This window comes from Euleptes europaea, chromosome 5, assembly GCF_029931775.1.
Source record: "Euleptes europaea isolate rEulEur1 chromosome 5, rEulEur1.hap1, whole genome shotgun sequence".
Lineage (NCBI taxonomy): Eukaryota > Metazoa > Chordata > Lepidosauria > Squamata > Sphaerodactylidae > Euleptes > Euleptes europaea.
Window position 1 is genome coordinate 41,706,750 of NC_079316.1, and position 20,128 is coordinate 41,726,877.

At 40.0% G+C, this 20,128-nt stretch overlaps 1 protein-coding gene across 1 annotated transcript in view; it reads left to right on the forward strand.

The window, feature by feature from the left end:
- Positions 1-19,573, forward strand: part of NMNAT3 (nicotinamide nucleotide adenylyltransferase 3) — a 36,092-nt gene extending 16,519 nt beyond the window's left edge. Inside the window, 5 exon segments of the mRNA XM_056850409.1 lie at positions 8,474-8,501; positions 8,504-8,573; positions 12,761-12,931; positions 19,322-19,485; positions 19,488-19,573. Coding sequence (XP_056706387.1) covers positions 8,474-8,501; positions 8,504-8,573; positions 12,761-12,931; positions 19,322-19,485; positions 19,488-19,573 — 519 coding nt within the window.
- Positions 19,574-20,128: the final 555 nt, after the last annotated feature.

Below are 20,128 nucleotides of genomic sequence, written 5' to 3' on the forward strand. Positions count from 1 at the left end.
GAAGCTTCTTAAGGTACCCCCAAGTTTTGTAAACATTGGGTCAGGGGGTCCCGAGATATGGGCTCCCCCCTTTTTTCTTTCCATGGCTGCAGGGGGCGCATTTTTTGGGGTACAAATCCCAAACTTTGAGCGGAGTTTCAGACCAGTGTTCTTAAGATACCCCCCAAGTTTTGTAAACATTGGGTCAGGGGGTCTCGAGATATGGGCTCTCCCCCTTTTCCCTCCCCCCTTTTCCATTTATGTGGCTGCAGGGGGCGCTTTTTTGGGGATATAGCCCCCAAACTTTTAGCATAGCTTCAGTGAATTATTCTTAAGATACTACCCAAGTTTTGTAAAGATGGGTTCAGTGGGGGCAGAAATATCGCCTCCTCCCCCCTTTTCTCTTTCCATGGCTGCAGGGGGCGCATTTTTGGGGGTGCAGACGCAAAACTTTCACTGGAACTTTAGATTAAGCTTCTTAAGGAACCCCCCAAGTTTTGTGAACATTGGGTCAGGGGGTCCCGAGATATGGGCTTTCCCCTTTCCCCTTTCCCCTATTGGGATGAATGGGGCAGCCGATCCGATCCTGTGTGCATCTCTCCAGAGCAAAACGTTCCGTGCCTAATTGGAATCATCTTGGATTACAGCCCGTCCTGATGGAACAGAAGACAGCCACAGTAAGACCCCTTTGGGGGCTTTAATCTATAATTTTTCTCCTGTGTATGTGTGTGTGTGGGGGGGAAAGCAGAGTCTGTGTGTGTGTGGGGAGGGAGCAGTTTCTGTGGGTGGGGGGGGAAGCCAAAGGGGGCTTTCGTCTGTTCTGCCTGGGGTGTGTGTTCCCCCTCGAGTCTCTCGCTCCCTGGCTTGAGGGGGGAGGTTTCAGTTGTGTGTTGCAAAGGTGTTGTTTAACAAGGTTGTGTTTGCAGATGTTTTGCTAATTTCTCCGCTGTTGTCGGGCTGGGAGCTTTGTGCGTGGGCGGCAAGCTCTGCTGAGAGATGCACAACATTAAGGGTGGGGGGGACCCCTTTCAGGGCCCATATCTCAGCCCCCCCTGACCCAATCTTTACAAAACTTGGGGAGTCTTTCAATAAACATCATTTGAAGCTCTGCCAAAAGTTTGGGACCTCTAGGCCCAAAAATGCCCCCCCAGAGCCGCGGAAAGGCACGGTTGTGTTTTTAATGGCTTTATTCGGCCGAATTTGTTTCCGAACTTTGAATTCCCGCCGAATTGAACGGATCCGAAGTGGGGGAGTTCGGACTTCGGCACGTACCGAACCCACAAGGGCCAAATTCGGCCGAATCCGAACTGTACCGAATTTTTTTTTTTTTGACAGCCCTACCTCCAGGTACTAGCTGGAGATCTCCTGCTATTACAACTGATCTCTAGGCGATAGAGATCAGTTCACCAGGAGAAAATGGCCACTTTGGCAATTGGACTCTATGGCATTGAAGGCCCTCCCCTCCCCAAACTCCACCCTCCTCAGGCTCCACCCCAATAACCTCCCACCAGTGGTGAAGAGGGACCTGTCAATGCAATTTATAAAGCATCAAGTACCATGGAAGTTGAGTGGTACTTATACTAAAATTGAAAAAATACAGACAAGGTGGGTATTACCCCCGTGCAGGCAGGCTTTTTCTGTTGGGACCTTGGGGTTTTTTGTTGTTGTTGTTGTTGTTTTAAAATCCTGCTACTGCATGTGCTGACTTGAGACTGGGCTTGCTTCTTTGAGACCCCTGGTTCTAATGCTATCGGAACAGCTTGATACAGTGATTCTGTGCTAGTAGCACAATGATGATCTGGTTACATAGACTGGCTTTTCCTTAATTACGGAATGGCCATGCTTTGACCGAAGCTGTCCCTTTCATGTTGTTCAAGTTCTGCAACTCTATTTGTGGCCCTGTAAAATGGGCTTAATAAAGTCCAGGTACATTTTCCAGCCCAAAGTTTGGTTGCCTATATTTTAGGACTGAGAAATAGGAAGCATTTTCTGTGTCTGCGTTTGCTCGGCCACTATGCTAACCAGTTGAAACCTTCTTGTTTTAATACCGGCGAGGCCAGCAATTACACTCCTCTGCATAGAGACTAAAGTCAGCCTGCATTCTCCCTCAGATAATTTGATCACCTCTACATATAGCAGTGTCCCTCTATGCTTTCCAGTCTCATTTAGCTAGTAGCTGTGGTTGTGAGAGAGCCCGGAGACATGAACAATGACTTTTAATCCATCTATATGATGACACCAAAGACTAGTCTCAACGCTAATTATTTCAAGAGACAGAAGCAGTTTCAAAGTGGTTGGCTAGAATTGTCACTTGGGCAATATAAACTAGGCCAGAACAAAATACCAATGCATCCATTTCTTTTGAAAATTGAAAGTTCTATGTGGAACATTCTACCGTAGTTCTCTAACTGCTGAAATTAAGTCTTAGATATTAAAATTTAAATCCTTCAAAATATTTTCTCCCTAATAAAATATTGTGATGGAGGTGGAATCACAAATCAGTAATACATTCCCTATTAATAGTGAGACATACAGCCTTAATGGATATATTCTTAGACTTTGTCTCCTGTAGCTGGAATAAATCAAGTCTTCCTGAACAGCTGATCTTCAAGAAGGTCAAACTCTAATATACTGGGGTGATGGAATGCTCTCTAGCTGATCTGCCATTCCTCCATTTTGAGTGTGTTCTCCCTGTGATTGAAGGCAAAAGGCACAGAAGTGCAAACTGTTGGAGCTGATGGCAAAATATGAAGGGTATGAAAAAATATGAAAAGTTAAACAAGAATGGTGGAATTTCAAGTTTGTGATTTTTTAAAAGGATGAAAGAAAAAAGTAATGTCAGAGTCACTGTCAAAAGAGAGAAATAAAACCTTGTTGAACAGAGAGGTGTAGTGGTTAAGAGTGGTGGACTCTAATCTGGAGAGCCGAGTTGGTTTCCCCACTTCTACACATAAAGCCAGCTGGGTGACCTTGGGCTAGTCACAGTTCTTTCTGAACTTTCTCATCCCCACCTACCTCACAAGTTGTCTGTTGTGGGGAGAAGAAGGGAAGGAGATTGTTAACTGGTTTGATTCTCCTTAAAAGATAGAGAAAGTCGGCATATGAAAACCAACTCTTCTTCAAATGAGCATAAAATAGCAATGAGAACAAATAAAAACTGTTTTGGGGTTAATTAAAGGAATAACATCTATAAACTGTCTCCAATTGAATAATAATTGTACTAATAATGTTAGATGAACACAGGATAAGAGAGAATCAGGATATGTAGCCTGTCACAGTGAAATTATGGAAAGCCCAATATACAAAAATGCTATTTGATCAGTGTTAAAATGGTAAAGCCGTAATGTAGGATTACCCCTATGTAAGGTTGCCAACCTCCAGGTACTAGCTGGAGATCTCCTGCTATTACAGCGGTTCTCCAGCTGATACAGATCAGTTCCCCTGGAGAAAAAAGCCGCTTTGGCAATTGGACTCTATGGCATTGAAGTCCCTCCCCTCCCCAAACTCCACCTTCCTTAGGCTCCACCCAAAAAATCTCCCATGGATGGCGAAGAGGGACCTGGCCATCCTACCGCTATATGATCCGTAGGATGCATCTAAAAGAACAATCGTTCATGTATATTCACCACCCTTCTGTACTGTATTAGGATGTCCTGTTATGGGCACCATCTGAGGCACAGCAAGTAAGGCTAGGGTCATCTCAGTGGTAGCTAATCTGGCCAGCTGATTTTCAGGAGGAAAGTGAAGACCGTTGTTTTAGCAGGGCTATTGCTCTGTAAGAGCAGAATCAACAGCCTACTAGGCTTTTGCCAGAAATGCTTTTATGGTTCTCTGTTGCATTATGATTATCATGATTCTGTGTGATTATGGTTGGTTTTTATTGAAAGTTTAATGAAACTGTGGAACCAATCACTTAGCAGTAGTATTTTAATTGTAAACCTCTTTAGTTGGGAAGACAAGTATAACCCCTGGAAATGCATTTCAATAAATCAGGAAAATTACAATTTTCACATTTTAACTGGAAAACACTTAAGCCAGCCAAGCTCCCCAACCCCACCCCAAGGAGCTAGTTGGCAAAGTCCTTCCGTTAGCCTTAAATAACTTTGTTTCAAGAAGATATTGAAAACAAGGAACGATGTGTTTACCATTCTAATCTACTAATCCAGCTTCCAGATGTCACAGTTGCATTCTAGTATAAGGGAAGGATGATCTGTTTCTGGCATTTTCACTTGCTTTCTCTCAGTTTATGCTCAATTTCTGTGTCTTGTCTCTACTCCAAAGCATAACTTGAAAACTGTTCAGTTCTGTTACTGATTCTACCCTCTCAAGATACTGGCATTGCAACTTACATTATTTACACCCTCTCTATTTATGACGTTTTCAAAAATTCCTGTCATGCTTTTGTTTCTACTGCTGCCTCAGTTGAAAAACAGGATGATAGTTGTGGGGATGGGGGGAGCAGTTGTTAATTCTAACTGCTGATACAAGAGAAAAGGCACAAAGCCAGGAAGTACCATTTAATGATCAAGCTTGGAAGGTGATTTCACTTCATGTTCAGTGCCCTGTATACATTATGTCTGTCCTGTAATGTTATGATAATCAGATATTGTTTAACAGATGCTGCTGTGTAGTTGCAAGCTGTTTTGCTTGATCCTCTAGGACTTCTATAAGTAAATGAAATGGATAGTTCTGTAGTATATGAAAACTCAAAAATCAGGAATTAAATTTGCAAAATCCATCAAGACGCAGTAAGACAAAAAAAAAAAAGTTCTGAGCCAGAGCAGAAGTTCAACATTTTATACTGGCGTAAAATATAACTGGAGATAAGAAATCTGTATTCAAATGAATGTGTAAATGCTCAGTGTAAATGCTCAGTAAATTCATATAGATTGGAACACCGATTCACTGTGTTCCTTAATTTGGTGGAACCATGCCAATGTGTTTACTAGGTGCATAACTGAATCAAACTGTGAGAATTACATTCCCAAGAAATTGCAGTTTGTTTTGGTCACTAGTGTTGGTCAGACTTGTGTCTGGTTAAATGTATTTTTAAAAGGCTCTGAATTTTGCCAGCACAGGGGTACAAAAAAGGGAAGTGAGAACCAGAGCTCCTTAGAAGAAAGGGCAGTATAAAAAAGCACCAGACCCAGAGGGAGGAAAATGCTTCTTCACATCTTACAACATTTTAAGCTCCCAGACTTGAGAAAGGTCACAGGAGGTGAAGCTAGCTTATGGATTCCTTTCCCGTGTCAGGCTTCTGCAGAGTGTGAGTTAAGCTATTATGCCAGTTTTTGTTTGTTTTTGTTTGTTTGCCTGTTAATGAAAACTCATTGTCTGGTGTGGTGTAAGAATGTTTGGTTCAGGTATGCCCCAGGATGACATTATCACGGAGACCCATGTCCTGGTAATTTCAGTTTGACTCTGTCATTGACTGTTATATAACTTTTCAGCAATATTTTCACATTGCTTACAACTTACTGACAGTATGGTACTGCTACTGCTTCTCTCTGTGGCCTTTTATGCATGGGTAGTTAGCATTGCAATCACTGCTGGACTGCATGATTTTTCTGACCTTCAGAAGTCACATTGCTCCACCCCGTGCTTTTCCTGTGTTTTTAGGATGCTGTTTTGCCATGAATTTAAAGTCTGTGCCAAGCCCAATTCGATGGCTAGTCCTGTGCATGATTGCTTTAGATTTCACTTTGGGTTTGTCCCCCCACACTGATTCTCACATCTCCCTCCCTCATGCAACCTCTACCCTAGAAGCCATTTTGTTTTTGTTGGTGCAGGAAGGTGGAATACTGCTTATTTGGTCAGTTCCACAGCAAGTGTGTGGTCAGTTTCAGACCTCAGGGATTGAATAGAGCAGGGCTGATTTTGTTTGTTTTTTGTTCACGAGTGCAATTTTAGTGATAAAATACTAAATAGGATATTGCAGAATATTGCAGAGCTTGAGAAGATGCAGAAAAGAGCAACCAAAATTATCAGGGGGCTAGAGCAACTGCCCTGTGAGGAGCAGTTAAACACTTAGGGCTGTTTAGCTTGGAAGAAGGCTGTTAAGGGGAGACATAATAGAAGTCTATAAAATTATGTATGGTATGGAGAGATTGGACAGAGAGAAGCTTTTCTCCTTCTCTCATAATACTAGAATGTGGGATCATCTGATGAAGCTGGAGGGTGAGATATTCAAAACTGATAAAAGGAAGTATTTCTTCACACAATGCGTAGTTAAATTGTGGAATTCCCTGCCCCAGGATGTGGTGATGGCTGCCAACTTGGAAGGCTTTAAGAGAGGAGTGGACATGTTCATGGAGGAGAGGGATATTCAAGGCTACTAGTCAAAATGGATACTAGTCATGATGCATACCTATTCTCTCCAGGATCACAGGAGCATGCCTATTTTATTAGGTGCTTTGGAACACAGGTAGGATAATGTTGCTGCAGTTGTCTTGTCTGTGGGCTTCCTAGAGGCACCTGGTTGGCCACTGTGTGAACAGACTGCTGGACTTGATGGGCCTTGGTCTGATCTAGCATGGCTTTTATTATGTTCCTATGTAAATATATAAATATAAACAAAGAAAACATCTTTCCCTGGCTGCTCTTCTCTTCATTTATATTTATATATTTAGTGTTTTATCACTAAAATTGCACTGGCAAATAAAAAAACTGGTGGGAAGTGGTTGTAGAATGGTGATCATCAAGCTGTTGGAGAAATAAGCACCTCAGCTAATTACAAAGCAGCAGTTTCAGGGGGGAGGGATTCATGCCTGTGCCAACATAAGGGGGTGGCTTGCCACATAACACTGACGACATCGGTAACTATTCTCCCACTAGTTCAGGAGCTTCATATTTTCACAGGGAAAATATGTATTGCACAATTTTTCTTAGATTACCCTAGAAATTTCTTCAAGGCAATAAGCTCCTGTGCATAGTGTTTTGGGAATTTGGATGGGAACCTGTGCATCTAGAGAGTGGCAAATCCAACGCAAAGTTATCATGCTTAAATGGGCTATCTCTGTTTTTGCATTTGAGAGATGCTTTTTTCAAGTAAAAAGTTATTGACTTGAATAGTTAGAACTATCATTCTTTGGGGTTCAGTTCCCTCTCCAGATTCTCTAAAATTTAAATCTCTGAGGAAGCAGGTAGCTGTATCTTTGTATGTAGTGCATGTATGTATACATTCATGCTGAGGCACCATGCAGTCTACTGTCTGCGATTTTGCAAAGTGAAGTTATTGAGATATGTTTTGAACTGTTGATAAGATATTGTAGAACAGTTTTCTATTATATTTTAACCAAAAAGAACAAACACCATTCTGGCTTCCACACGCTGCTGCAGAAAACACAGAATAAAATGTTAAGCAGGAACAAAAAACATCCTCAGAAGGGAAAGGGTGATCTTTGTTACAAACTTGTTGCTGTTCCATTACTGAAACACTGGCAGACAATAATGGCAAGCATGTTCCAGTTATGCCCACCCTGCATATCTTATATAATGAGTGCCTATAGAGCCGTGGACTAAATGTAACCCTATGTTTCTGGCTTCTACAGTCTTATCATGAGGACTTTCCAATTAAGGACTCCAGCTTCTGTTTCAGGTATATTAAGACTCAAATCCTCCATGGTTCTTGAACCTGCAACTAGAAGACAAAGATTCAGTGCATTTCCTACCCTCCTCAAGCTCCACCCCAAAAATCTCCAGGTATTTTCCAATCTAGAGCTGGCAACCCTACCAATGGGGCATCTTCAGTTGGTGGATGATTAGGCTTTGATCCCCCTTCTGTGTTTCCCAAATCTCAGTTTTAAAAGGCATGTGTTTGTTTCCCTTTTTTTTTTACTTAGATCCAAAGAACTGTGCAACTACCTTTGCATGCTCAAGGAAGTTGTATACATATTACCCTGTTGCAAGGCAAACCTCTTTTGAAATGAGAGGGTTTTGAAAGCACTGTATGATACACTATGGGTGTCTACTTTTCAAAAGAAAAAGGTCAAAAATTCCTCTGGGCAATTGTAGATCTTTGGATCACAGCCAATTTATCTTCTACTTTCTGTTTTCTTTTATTGGTCCTCCCTCCCTCCCTCCCTCCCTCTCTCTCTCTCTCCCTCTCTCTCTTTCTCTCTCTTTCTCTCTCTTTTTAGGTTGCATCGCAGGTTACTGTGTAAATGCCTGAAGTTTTTATTACACATCATTGTTCTGTGTAAAGCTCAAGTCCAACAAAAGATACCATTTGACCTTCACTGTATAGGCTAGGGCAGAAAAAGTAACATTATAAAAATTAAAATGGTCAATCGAAGATGCTCACATTGGGTAAGAATGGTAGCTACCATTGACACAAAACTTGCGATGTACAGAATTAATATCACAATTTCTCTACCACCTAATTAAGCCTTTGTGTGCAATAGCTGATTGAGTTTTAGAAACTGAAAGTGCAAGATAATCACTTTGTGTATCTTTGAGAGGATGACCTTACACAGGGCTCTATTTTACCTCAGGCCACCATTACAAAGAACTGCTTAAATCACACCTATCAGGAAACTGCCTGGGGAAAACAATCGGCCTATAGAAAAAGCTGCTGGGGCATCACTGGCTTCCTCACTTACAGGTTTGTTCATGCTGTAAGTAGCATTCCTTGACTGATGTGATCGAAGTTTATGCCTTCATCAGAGAAACAACCTGATTGAACTGCAAAAGTTGGGCATTCATGATGGCTGGGCAAATGGTTAGATGGGAGGAAGTCTAAATGTCACAGGATCTGCAGCTGTAATTTGGTTTACAGAGGTTGCTACATTTAGATTAAAAAATACTTCTTGATTAGCTCCCTTTTCTAGCCCTCCACACTTTGTCCCTATTGACGCACACAAGATTTCTTTATCTTCCCTCCATGTATTCTGAATGAGCTTTCAACTCCTATTTACTAATGCATTCGCAAGGTCCCAACAGATGTTTTCCAGCCATCTGCAAGCAGTGATTGATTTCAGCTTATCTATACCAGGCCAGTATTAATCCCTCACATGCTGATGGCAGGTTTGCCTAATGCTAAAAATGTTCACATTTATTGTGTTTTGTATTAGTAGCTATTGTTATCCTACTTGCCCTTCCCATAGCACTAAGACTCTGCTCGAAGATCTCACATTCCTTGCTATGCCAGATAACTAGAGGGTTATTGCTGTGGACCAAGATATTGTAGTAAAACAAGAATATTTTATGTAGCCAAGAGAAACCCAAGTCTAGCTTGTATTTGTGATATTTTTATAAGCTCCTGGCAAAGGTAAGGCTTAAGAACAGATTTAAAAGAACATTATGTAAAGTTCTACTCTTGTAATAAAATCAAGATATTAACTTCTGAAAGGCAAAACATTGAGGGAGACCAACAGAAGTGGTTTTGAATACACATTATCTGCCCTGAAACCAAAATTCTCAGAAGGTGGCAAACGAGTGTTGAAATCATTCACTACACTGAAATATACTAGCTGGATCCAAAGAAATATAAGCAGAAGGGGAAAAGTTAGGGTTGTGCATATCGATATACCCGAACCAAAAATAAACCCAAAATTAGCTGTTTCAGCAATATCCGGGTTTCGGGTTGACTGAATACCAAAACCTGGGAATCTGTCCAAAGCCAAATAGGTGATTCCCAAAAAAGCTATTTGCCAAAAAAGCTATTTGCTTTTGCTCAGATGCATGGCTCTGTGCTTTTTCCCATTTTTCTTTTGACTGGTTTTGTTAGGGCCCCATAGTGTGCGTCCTTTTGAGGTAGGGGTCGTGTAATCGGAGCCAACTTGGTCTGACCAACCAGGTGGTGGTCTGATTTGCAATTAAAAGACGGGGCTCACCCAGTCCTGTCCGGAGAGATATACCCTCCAACTAAAAAAAGGCCACTTCTACAGCGACTTATTGGGCTTCTGAACAAGACTCCTCACCCACTTGGATGAGCAATCTCCTTCACAAGAGCTGCCTTGGTCATGACTTCGATGGACAGCTCAGCTTGCAAATTCCTGGAGGATGGGGGTGAACCCTTCACTGGCCCATAAAATTGGACCCCCTGTCCCAAAGTTCACCAAAGTTCGGTGACCATCAAAGGAGAGTCCCTTGCAGCCATGCTGCAAATTTGATGACTCTACCTCAAAAAATGCCCCCACAGGAGCTTTAAAAAAAGTCCCTACAAGGGACCTGAATTTTTTCTGTAAACCCGGAAATAAAGCCGAAATAACCCTTTACCAGTATGGGTATTCGGCTTATTCCAGGTTTACCCCAAAAAACATTCGGGCCCAATAAACCTGAACCTGAAATTTACCAAAAAAAAATTTTTTTTTTTTTGCATGATTCTAGAAATAGTTGCTAGCACTTTTTGGCATATGCTTTCATAAGACTTCATACAAAGTTCTGAGTAGGTTCTGAAGGAGCTATCATGCTTCCTTGGATTTAGTTTCATTTTTTCTTTCACAGTGTTCTAGCATATGGAATATAAAAGGCATTTCCTGAAATGGAGGACACCTTCCATGTGACAAAGGTGGTTGTCGGATCAGATCCTTTATCTTTGTCTAAATGTTTACCATCTCAAAATTGTAATTCTGTTTTTGGGTTGGGTTTGTATTCGCCTTTTTGTTGATATATTCATCTTGATTCCCCAAGCAAAAGGATCCCTTAAGCTTGATCATGTCCCCCAACTGTGCACATACTAAAAGGCCATGCTGGAATCCCAAGACTGATTCTGAATTTGCTATGGTGTATATATGGTGTATATATACAGTAAAATAATAATAAATAAGATGTGCTGCCATTTTGTACATTATAAGGATGCAGATGGATAGATGTTCAAGGCCTCTCTGGCGTTAATGAAACCTGCAAACCTGCTAATTAAACGTCAGAGCTGTTTGACAAGTGCTGAATCTCTGCAGTGACACCCTAAACATTTTTTTAAAAAATCTTGTACGTCTCTTTGTGTTTGGTGTTTGGTGATGGCCTTTATTCAGTGTACACTTTTCAGCGAAAGCAAACAGAACATTAAGATGTGTAAAGGGCAGGGAGGAAGATAATAGTTTGCCCTTCTCTGGACTACTATGTACAATTCTTGTGACCCTGTATCAAAAAAGGATATTGCTGGAATGGGTAAGGTTCAACAAAGAGCAACTATTATTATTACGAGCTTGAAGAAACTCACATGAAAGAAGAGATTGAAAAGACTGGAATTGTTTACTTTAGAAAGGAGACAAAGGAAATGAAACATGTTGAAAGCCTCTACCAGGAAACTAATGGCTGATAGACATAAGATGCTGAGTGTGCAAATAAACAGTGGACATTTCTGTATTATTATTGTGTGTGTGGAGGGGTGTTAGGCATTCACTGGGAAATTGTTCCTTTTTGTATATGCAATACTAATGGTTTATGTAAAGGTGGCACTTCTGTTACTGTGTGGCACTGCCACGATGGCCAGGCCTCCACGTTGGCACTGGGGCCACTAACACCGGCATAAGTAGCTCGGGCACTGGTGTGGGGGGCCCAAACACCAGCCTGGCCCCTTCCTGGACTCCTACGGAATTTCGCCCTTGAAGTTCAGGAATGCACTGTTGGATGAATATTTATGCAACCATGCTCACCACCCTATTTAATTGCGCATCCAAGTATGAATGGGAAAACATTCTACTCCATGTTACTACTTTTCAAAGGCAAAACTGCAATAATGAATGAATAAAACCTGGTGTTATAACAACAGGCAGGCTAATGTATACATAAAAAATAAGTTAACTGGCCATCAGAGAATGCATGCTCCACCTTCCTATATCTTTTGTGTGGCTCTCTAAATCCTGAACTAAAAATTACTGTGAAAATAACTAGGTCTTGGACTGTTGGTGAGAAGAACAAAGAGGAAAAATAGCCTTTCTGGGCAGGGACTGACTGCTGGTTTTTAAAAACAACAACAACAAATAAAACCTGGGAGAGACATGCAGTCCGGCACCAGTGAGGAAGATCACACAGCCATAACTCCATAGAGTGGTAAAGTCATGCAAAACAAAAAGGGGCCCTTTCTGGTGTCTGCCATTTTTAAAAAAATACAACTAAATGAGGAGGTTTAAAACATATTATTCCCCCCCCCAAAAAAAGCAAACACACATATATGCTTGTTGTCTGAAGTGATTCAGTTTAAGGAAGACTACAGCCAGCTGAGTTTGGGTGGGGAACCTTTTTTCTGCCAAGGGCCATTTGGATATTTATAACATAATTCACGGGCCATACAAAATGATCAACTTAAAAACTAGCCTGCTATATTTGGTCAAACATTTAGCCAAGAGGCACGACCGGAGACAGCTCTGAGTGTCTGCCACGTTGAGCGACTGGCTTTTGAGCTCTGTCATCCCCAGCTGGGCCCAAGAGATTCAGGCAGGGCAGCAAACACAAGACACAGTTTGTTGGGTGGTCCTAGCAGCTTTATAGCTAATGACTCTTCTTAAAGTGGGGGAAAGGGTTCCTTTTCTCAGCAAAACAAACTCACATCTGCCTTGAATAGAGGCTATTCCTGTCCGTGGGAGGGGGCGGATCCTTCCGAGCTAGAGATCTGCCAGGACCCACAAAGGGCCAGACCAAATGATTCCGCGGGCCTTATACGGCCTCCGGACCTGACGTTCCCCACCCCTGGTTTAATATGTGTTAGGAAATTGTCCATTTTATTACTTTCTCTATTTATTTTTTAGCATTGTTGATAGTGGCTAAAATGCAAACCAATAAGGTGGGTGTTTTAGTAAAAGAAAATAATCTATTTACATACCATGGTAACTTGTGATGTTCTCACGGTTTTTCCAGAGCTAACAATTCTTTGTGGAGTTGATGTTCTGAAGATGTTTCAAATACCTAACCTGTGGAAAGAAGGACACATTTGAGAAATAGTAGCCAAGTTTGGGCTGGTTTGTGTTAGTCATGCTGGCAGTGATCCTTCTTGGTATATTTATGAATCAGAGCTTTTAAGCAGATGTCTTCTTTTGAAATGAATCTTTCAGTTGGGTTGCTAAAAATTTTCCAGGTTTATTAGCATGTTCAAAGTATTTTTGTTTAGCAGATTTTAAATTTTTGTTCATTTCCTCCATTATTATCAAATTTAGTTGGTGTTTAGATACAGAAATCTTCATTTGTATGTCATTTTTCTCTTCTTCATATAGAGCCATAACAAGTTTTTGCTCCAGATTTTGTAAATCCCAGAGTATATTATTGGTAAATTGTAGTTGGGTTTTCTTCCACGCCGTGTGTTTCTGTATCATGAATCCTCTTAGAACAGCTTTGAATGCATCCCAAACTGTATTTAGCGAAGTTTCCCCATTAAGATTAATTTCAAAAAAATCTTTAATTAGGTCCTGTAGTTCTTTTTGAATCTTATTGTCCTTTAAAAGTTTATCATTTAATCGCCATCTAAATGCTTGTTTATTGTTCCATTCAAATGTAATTGGATTGTGATCAGAAAAAGTTCTTGGTACAATTTGAATTTTACGTAGTTGCGTAAAAATAGATTTACTAGCCCATATCATATCTATCCTGGAGTGTAAATCATGTCTTGCTGAATAATAAGTATATCCTTTAGCTGTTGTATTCATTGTTCTCCAGATGTCTTGTATTTCCAATTCCGAAGCCATGGTGAAGAAGGTTTTAGGCAGACATCCTTCATTTTCGTCTTTTGCTTTTGATTTTTTATCCAAAGTTGAGAGGATAACACCATTAAAGTCGCCCATCAAAAGAATCTGATCATTTGCATATTGAGAAATCAGTTCATGTAGTTGTCCATAAAATTTTGCTTTTCCTTCATTGGGTGCATATATTCCTACCACAATCGTCTTTTGCCCCAGTATTTTGGTTTTGATAATTACAATTCTCCCTTCATCATCTTTGTACAGTAATTCAGGACTAAGGCTAGAATGAGCATATATCACTACTCCCTTTGTTTTTGTTTTAGCCGATGCAACAAATGCTTGTCCAAGCACTTGTCTATCCAGGTATCTTTTATGCTTTGTTGCTATATGAGTCTCTTGCAAACAAATTAGGGAGTATTTGTATTTCTGTAAATATTTAAAATTCTAGCCCTTTTGGTTTTTTCATTCAAACCGTTCACATTCCAAGAAATTACTTTTGCCATGGTGTAATAATTATTGAAGCAAAATATTCAGTCTATAACTCAGCACCTCCCTCTGCTCCCTGTGATTCCTCTTCTTCTTCTTCTTCCTCTTCCTTTTGTTCCAAGGTTAATCCTTTAAGTTCTGTCTTATATTTCCTCAAAAATTTTCCCACATCTGTTGGTGATAAGATTGTCATTTTCATTTCTTTGTAAGTAAAGGCCAAGCCTTGTGGCACAATCCAACGATATTTAATACCATTAGCTTTCAAAACAGACACAAATTCTTTGTAATTGTTCCTCTGTGAGAGTAAATGTCTTGGTATGTCCTTTAAAAGTATTAGAGGAGTATCTCCTGCAGAAACCGGGTTGTCATAATGGATCTTCATGATCCTATCCTTAATCCTTGTATCATAAAAAACAATCATGAGATCTCTTGGTTTAGATCTTTTCATTCTGGCAGGTAATGGTATTCTATAAACTCTGTTAATGGCTTGGTTCAACACTTGTTCTTCTATTTGAAATAAGTAAGCCAGATTTGGAACTACAGTTTCTTTGTTATCTCCCATCATATCTGGTAAATTGCGCAGACGAAGGTTGGTTTCTCTTACTGTCATCTCCATCATGGCTATCTGGTCCTTGGCTGCTGTCTGATTAGTTTGTATTGTTTCAATCTGTTTTTCTTGGCTTACTAATTTTTTCTTTGTATCCTTGTGTTCTTCCCTCACTTCCTTAATTGATAAGTCCATTGTTTGCATATCCGTCTTCATAGTATTCATTTGGGTCTTTACCTCTTTGAGGTCTTCTGTAACCACATCCAGTTTCTGGTTAATAGCTTGAGATGCTTGTCCAAGATTTGTCATCATAGAAGTCAGTTGTGCCATCTGTGTTGACATCTGTTCAAACTGCTTTGTTGTTGCTTCTGTTTGTTTAGCTAACATGTCTTGTAATTTCTTATCCATCGTTAAGGTTTGAGCGGTTTCTTTCAATTTTGTGTAGGCAGGGCTATGTAATGAACCAGAACGGGGGCGAGATCCAGACATTTACATTGAAATAAGTCTGGTAAAATACATGTTGTCAGACAGGGCCCTCTGGCTTGTAGTTGATAAAGAATGGTTCAATGATCAGCTTAACAGTTTTTCTGAATTGAAAAGGTCCAAGTTTCACTTTAAAACAGCTTGTTAAAGATTTGGAATACCAGCGAGTTTTGCCGGACGCTCTAGGTCGGATCAAACCAGGAAGTATTCCGGAAGTTGATTTCGCCACGGACCTTCTACCGCCTTTTCTCGATGGTTGTTTCCTTCAGGAATTATTTCTATGTTGCTCGAGTGCGACATGTATCCTGTCCTACGACTTACTTCCTGTTGTTGTGGATCAGATGATAGAGAGGGTGGTATAGAGGGTCTTCCGGTCCAAGGAATCCCTTGTTATGCAAACGTGGCAGGAAGTCCTTTTTCACCGGAAACTCAGAGAGTAATTCTCCCTCCCCTTCCCTCTAGGTTGCTTCTCATTGGTAAAGATTTTAGTCCGTCTCATAAGCGTCCTTCTAACTCTTTGTTTTGATTTAAGCTGATCAACTTGATAAGGCTCCTGTCTCCAGTCCTGGTGGATTTTGTAAGTCAAACTTATCCGATTCAATTAAGGGAGGAGTAAGGGTACTGGGAATATCTTCATTTACCCCCCCCCCCCGGTTATTCGGTAACGCCAGTAAGAAACGAGGGATTCTTGTGTACTCACTTGGGCATCTAGAGGTGAGGTTCTTATCTTAAAGTAGTCCTTATGTTGGTTATAAGGTGGTGGAGGGTAGAGTCTTATGCCGAAGTTGCGTTTTGGCGATTTCTTTCCCTCAGTGCCCAGGCAGGACCGGCATCCAAAACTCCGGGGGACTTATGGAAGCTCCCTCAGAGTATTTAGGAGGTCAAACTGCAAAAAGGGGCTGCAGGGAATTCCTGCTATCCAACCCACTTGCAAGGGTCGGATTGGGGTGTATAAAACTCCCCAAAGTTAACGCAAACTTGGATTTCACCCAGGAGCTCCTGGGCAAACGTGGCACTCGCCCCAGCGACGCCACCGGAAGGACCAGTTTATACAACTACGGATATACAAAAAGAATTTGTTTCATTCTATACTAAGTTATATCAGAAAGAAAATATCTCAAAAAAGAAAATAGACAAGTTTTTAAATTCAATACAGATGAATGTCCTTTCAAAGACCCAACAAGAATGGATAGATGCTCCAATTACAAAGGAGGAACTACAAGAAGCAATAATGAAACAAAAAACGGATAAGACACCAGGACCAGATGGAATTACTGCACTATTTTATAAAACATTCAGTGACAATTTAGTGAATTTTTTTGTATTACTTTGTAATACAATTTTGGATAAGGGAGCATCCCCAGAGACCTGGTCACATGCATTTATATCGTTGATACCTAAGGAAGGAAGAGATCCAGAAAAAACTTCAAACTATAGACCTATTTCGCTGTTAAATGTGGATTATAAGATCTATGCTTCGGTCTTATTGAATAGGATAAAGCATTTTATTAAGGACCTTATACATGAAGACCAAGCAGGTTTTGTTCCAGGAAGGCAAATTAAAGATAATATAAGAGTTTTATTAGATTCATTGGAATATTATGACCAGAATATTCAACAAACAGCGGCCTTTGTATTTCTGGACGCAGAGAAAGCTTTTGATATGGTCTCCTGGGATTTTATGAAAAAGATATTGGAAAAATTAAATTTTGGAGACCGCTTCTTGAGAGGTATATCGGCCATATACACATCCCAACAGGCAAAAATTTTGGTAAATGAATCGATGTCTGATAATTGTTCAATTAAGAAAGGAACCAGACAGGGATGTCCCCTGTCTCCATTATTATTTTTGTTGGTGTTGGAATCACTATGTTGTAAGCTAAGGAGTATGGAGGACATTCGTGGATTAAAAATTAAAAAACATGAATTCAAATTGAGAGCATTCGCGGATGACCTTCTGTTAATTTTGGAGAACCCAACACAATCAATGAAGATATTGCTGGAAACTTTGGACGACTTCGAAAGTGTATCGGGGTTTAAAGTTAACCAAGAAAAAACAAAGACAATATTTAAGAATTTACCAGAAACAGAACAGCAGGAATTTACATCATATACAGGTTGGGACAAGGCTAATAAGGTCAAATATTTGGGAATCTGGATCTCTGCGAAGAATAAAGAATTGATAACTAATAACTATCTTAAATTATGGGACAAAATAAAAACTGACATGATCATTTGGTCAAATAAAAAGCTGTCACTTTTGGGACGTATATCAACAGTCCAAATGAATATTTTACCAAGGATGCTTTTCTTATTCCAAAATTTGCCTATAATATCACATGTTAAATATTTTGATACTTGGAGGAAAGATGTATTAAATTTCATCTGGCAAGGGAAAAAGCTGAGGATTGCTTACAAACACTTGGACTCTAAAGTTAGAGGAGGTTTAGCATTACCTAATTTTCAACTTTATGCTGAAGCGGCCGCTTTAGTATGGCTAAAGGACTGGATGAATTTATCTAACTTGCGTTTGCTAGATCTTGAAGGTTTTAACAATATAAGTGGATGGCATGGCTATTTGTGGTATGGTAAAATCAAGATACAAGCATCATTTCGTAACCATATAATCAGGTCCTCCTTATTTCATACTTGGATGAGATATAAACATATTCTTGAACCAGTAACACCGATGTGGATATCACCTCAAGAAATGTTGACATTATGCCCACTTAGATTGGACAAATTTATCACCTACCAAGAGTTAATTAACTGGGAAGGGGAAAAAAGCTCACTAAAAGACTTTCAGTTACTTAAAGACAATTTACAATGGCTTCAATATCATCAAATTAAATCAGTATTTACACAAGATATGAAGAATGGATTCTCTAAAGAAAAATCGTCTTTTCACAGGATGTTATTAGATAATAACACTCAACTGATCTCTAAAATGTATAATCTTCTTTTAACAATTTATTGTGAGCAGGAAATAATTAAACCAACAATGATTAACTGGGCTCAAACTGTGGGACATGATATTGCTTTAAATAAATGGGAAAGATTATGGGCGAAAGACCTGAAAGGGAATAAATGCACAGTCAATTCGAGAAAATATATATAAAATTATGTATAGATGGCATTTAACACCTAAGAAGATTGCAAGGATTTATAAAGTGACATCCCCTAAATGTTGGAAATGTAATAAAGAAATTGGTTCTTTTTATCATATGTGGTGGACCTGTGATAAAGCTAAGGAGTTTTGGGATATGATTTATAATGAAGTAAGACTGATAGTACAAAAAAATATACCCAAGACACCACAAATGATGCTACTAAGCATGATACCTGATGACTTGTTAACACAAAGGACTTTTCTGATTTATGCTACAACAGCGGCAAGATTGCTCTTTGCAGCGAAATGGAAAGGGGCAGAAATCCCAGGGAAAAAAGACTGGATTTTGAAAATGTTTGAACTGGTGGAAATGGCAAAACTTACAGCCATTTTAAATCAAAAAGACAATGCACGATTTATGGGGGAATGGGAGGCTTGGATGAAATATTGTCAATATGAATTAGGACTGGGGAAAATGGAAGACTACCTTTTAATCTGATCTAAACTATACTATTAATATCAAGAACTACAATTAATTATACTTATAGAATATGTTATATGAAACTTAACTGAGATATAAGAAGATCAGAACAATCACGACGGGTTAGAATACTTTATTAAGAGGCAGACGGAGGTGATGGGGAAGTCGAAAAATTTTCTGTTATCTGGTAGTTTATAACGTATATAAGAAATTACAACAACATCTAGTTAGGATTTAGAATTACATGTTACCATTATTGTTGTTTGTTAATATGGGAAATTTGTATTATAAAATCCAATAAAATTTTAATTAAAAAAAAGAGCTTTTAAGCAGATGTGTGTGTGTGTGTTAAGTGCCGTCAAGTCACTTCCGACTCATGTCGACCCTATGAATGAAAGTCCTCCAAAATGTCCCATCTTTGACAGCCTTGCTCAGATCCTGCAAATTGAAGGCTGTGGCTTCATTTATTGAGCCAATCAATCTCTTGTTGGGTCTTCCTCTTTTCCTGCTGCCCTCAACTTTTCCTAGCATGACTGTCTTTTCCAGTGACTCTTGTCGTCTCATGACGTGACCAAAATACGATAGCCTCAATTTAGTCATTTTAGCTTCTAGGGTCAGTTCAGGCTAAAATGTTTAAGCAGATATCAACATAATATTCACTTGGTCAAAGAGTGGATTCCAAATGAAATCCGTGCCACAAATATAAGACGTACCTTGTGCAAAGGACAAAGTGTGAAATACCTGGTTCCCGACTTTGTTATTTCGTATATTAAGGAATACAATATATATAAGAAGACAGTGAACGGGATAATGAAGGGAACCTGCTACAGCCTCTTAAGCAAATGAGTGGTTACCCACTTCAGGGAGTAGATTGAGACGGAAATAAGAAAACATTCTGCAGCACTTTGGAAGTAATCCGTTATACCAAAATCTGTGCACATCAGTCCAAAGCTTTGGCTGGCTCAGATCATTAAGCATCATCTACCATATCTGATACAAGCGATGAACACAAGAACACATAAAGCTGCCTTACACTGAATCAGACCCTTGGTCCATCAAAGTCAGTATTGTCTACTCTGACTGGCAGCGGCTCTCCAGGGTGTCAGGCAGAGGTCTTTCACATCATCTACTTGCCTAATCCCTTTAGATGGAGATAGAACCATAGAATCATAGAGTTGGAAGGGACCACCAAGGCCATCAAGTCCAACCCCCTGCACAATGCAGGAAATTCACAACTACCTCTCCCCTCCACACCCCTAGTGACCAGAAGATGCTCAAGATGCCCTCCCTCTCATCATCTGCCTAAGGTCACAGAATCAGCATTACTGACAGATGGCCATCTAACCTCTTCTTAAAAACCTCCAGGGAAGGAGAGCTTACCACCTCCCGAGGAAGCCTGTTCCACGGAGGAACTGCTCTAACTGTTAGAA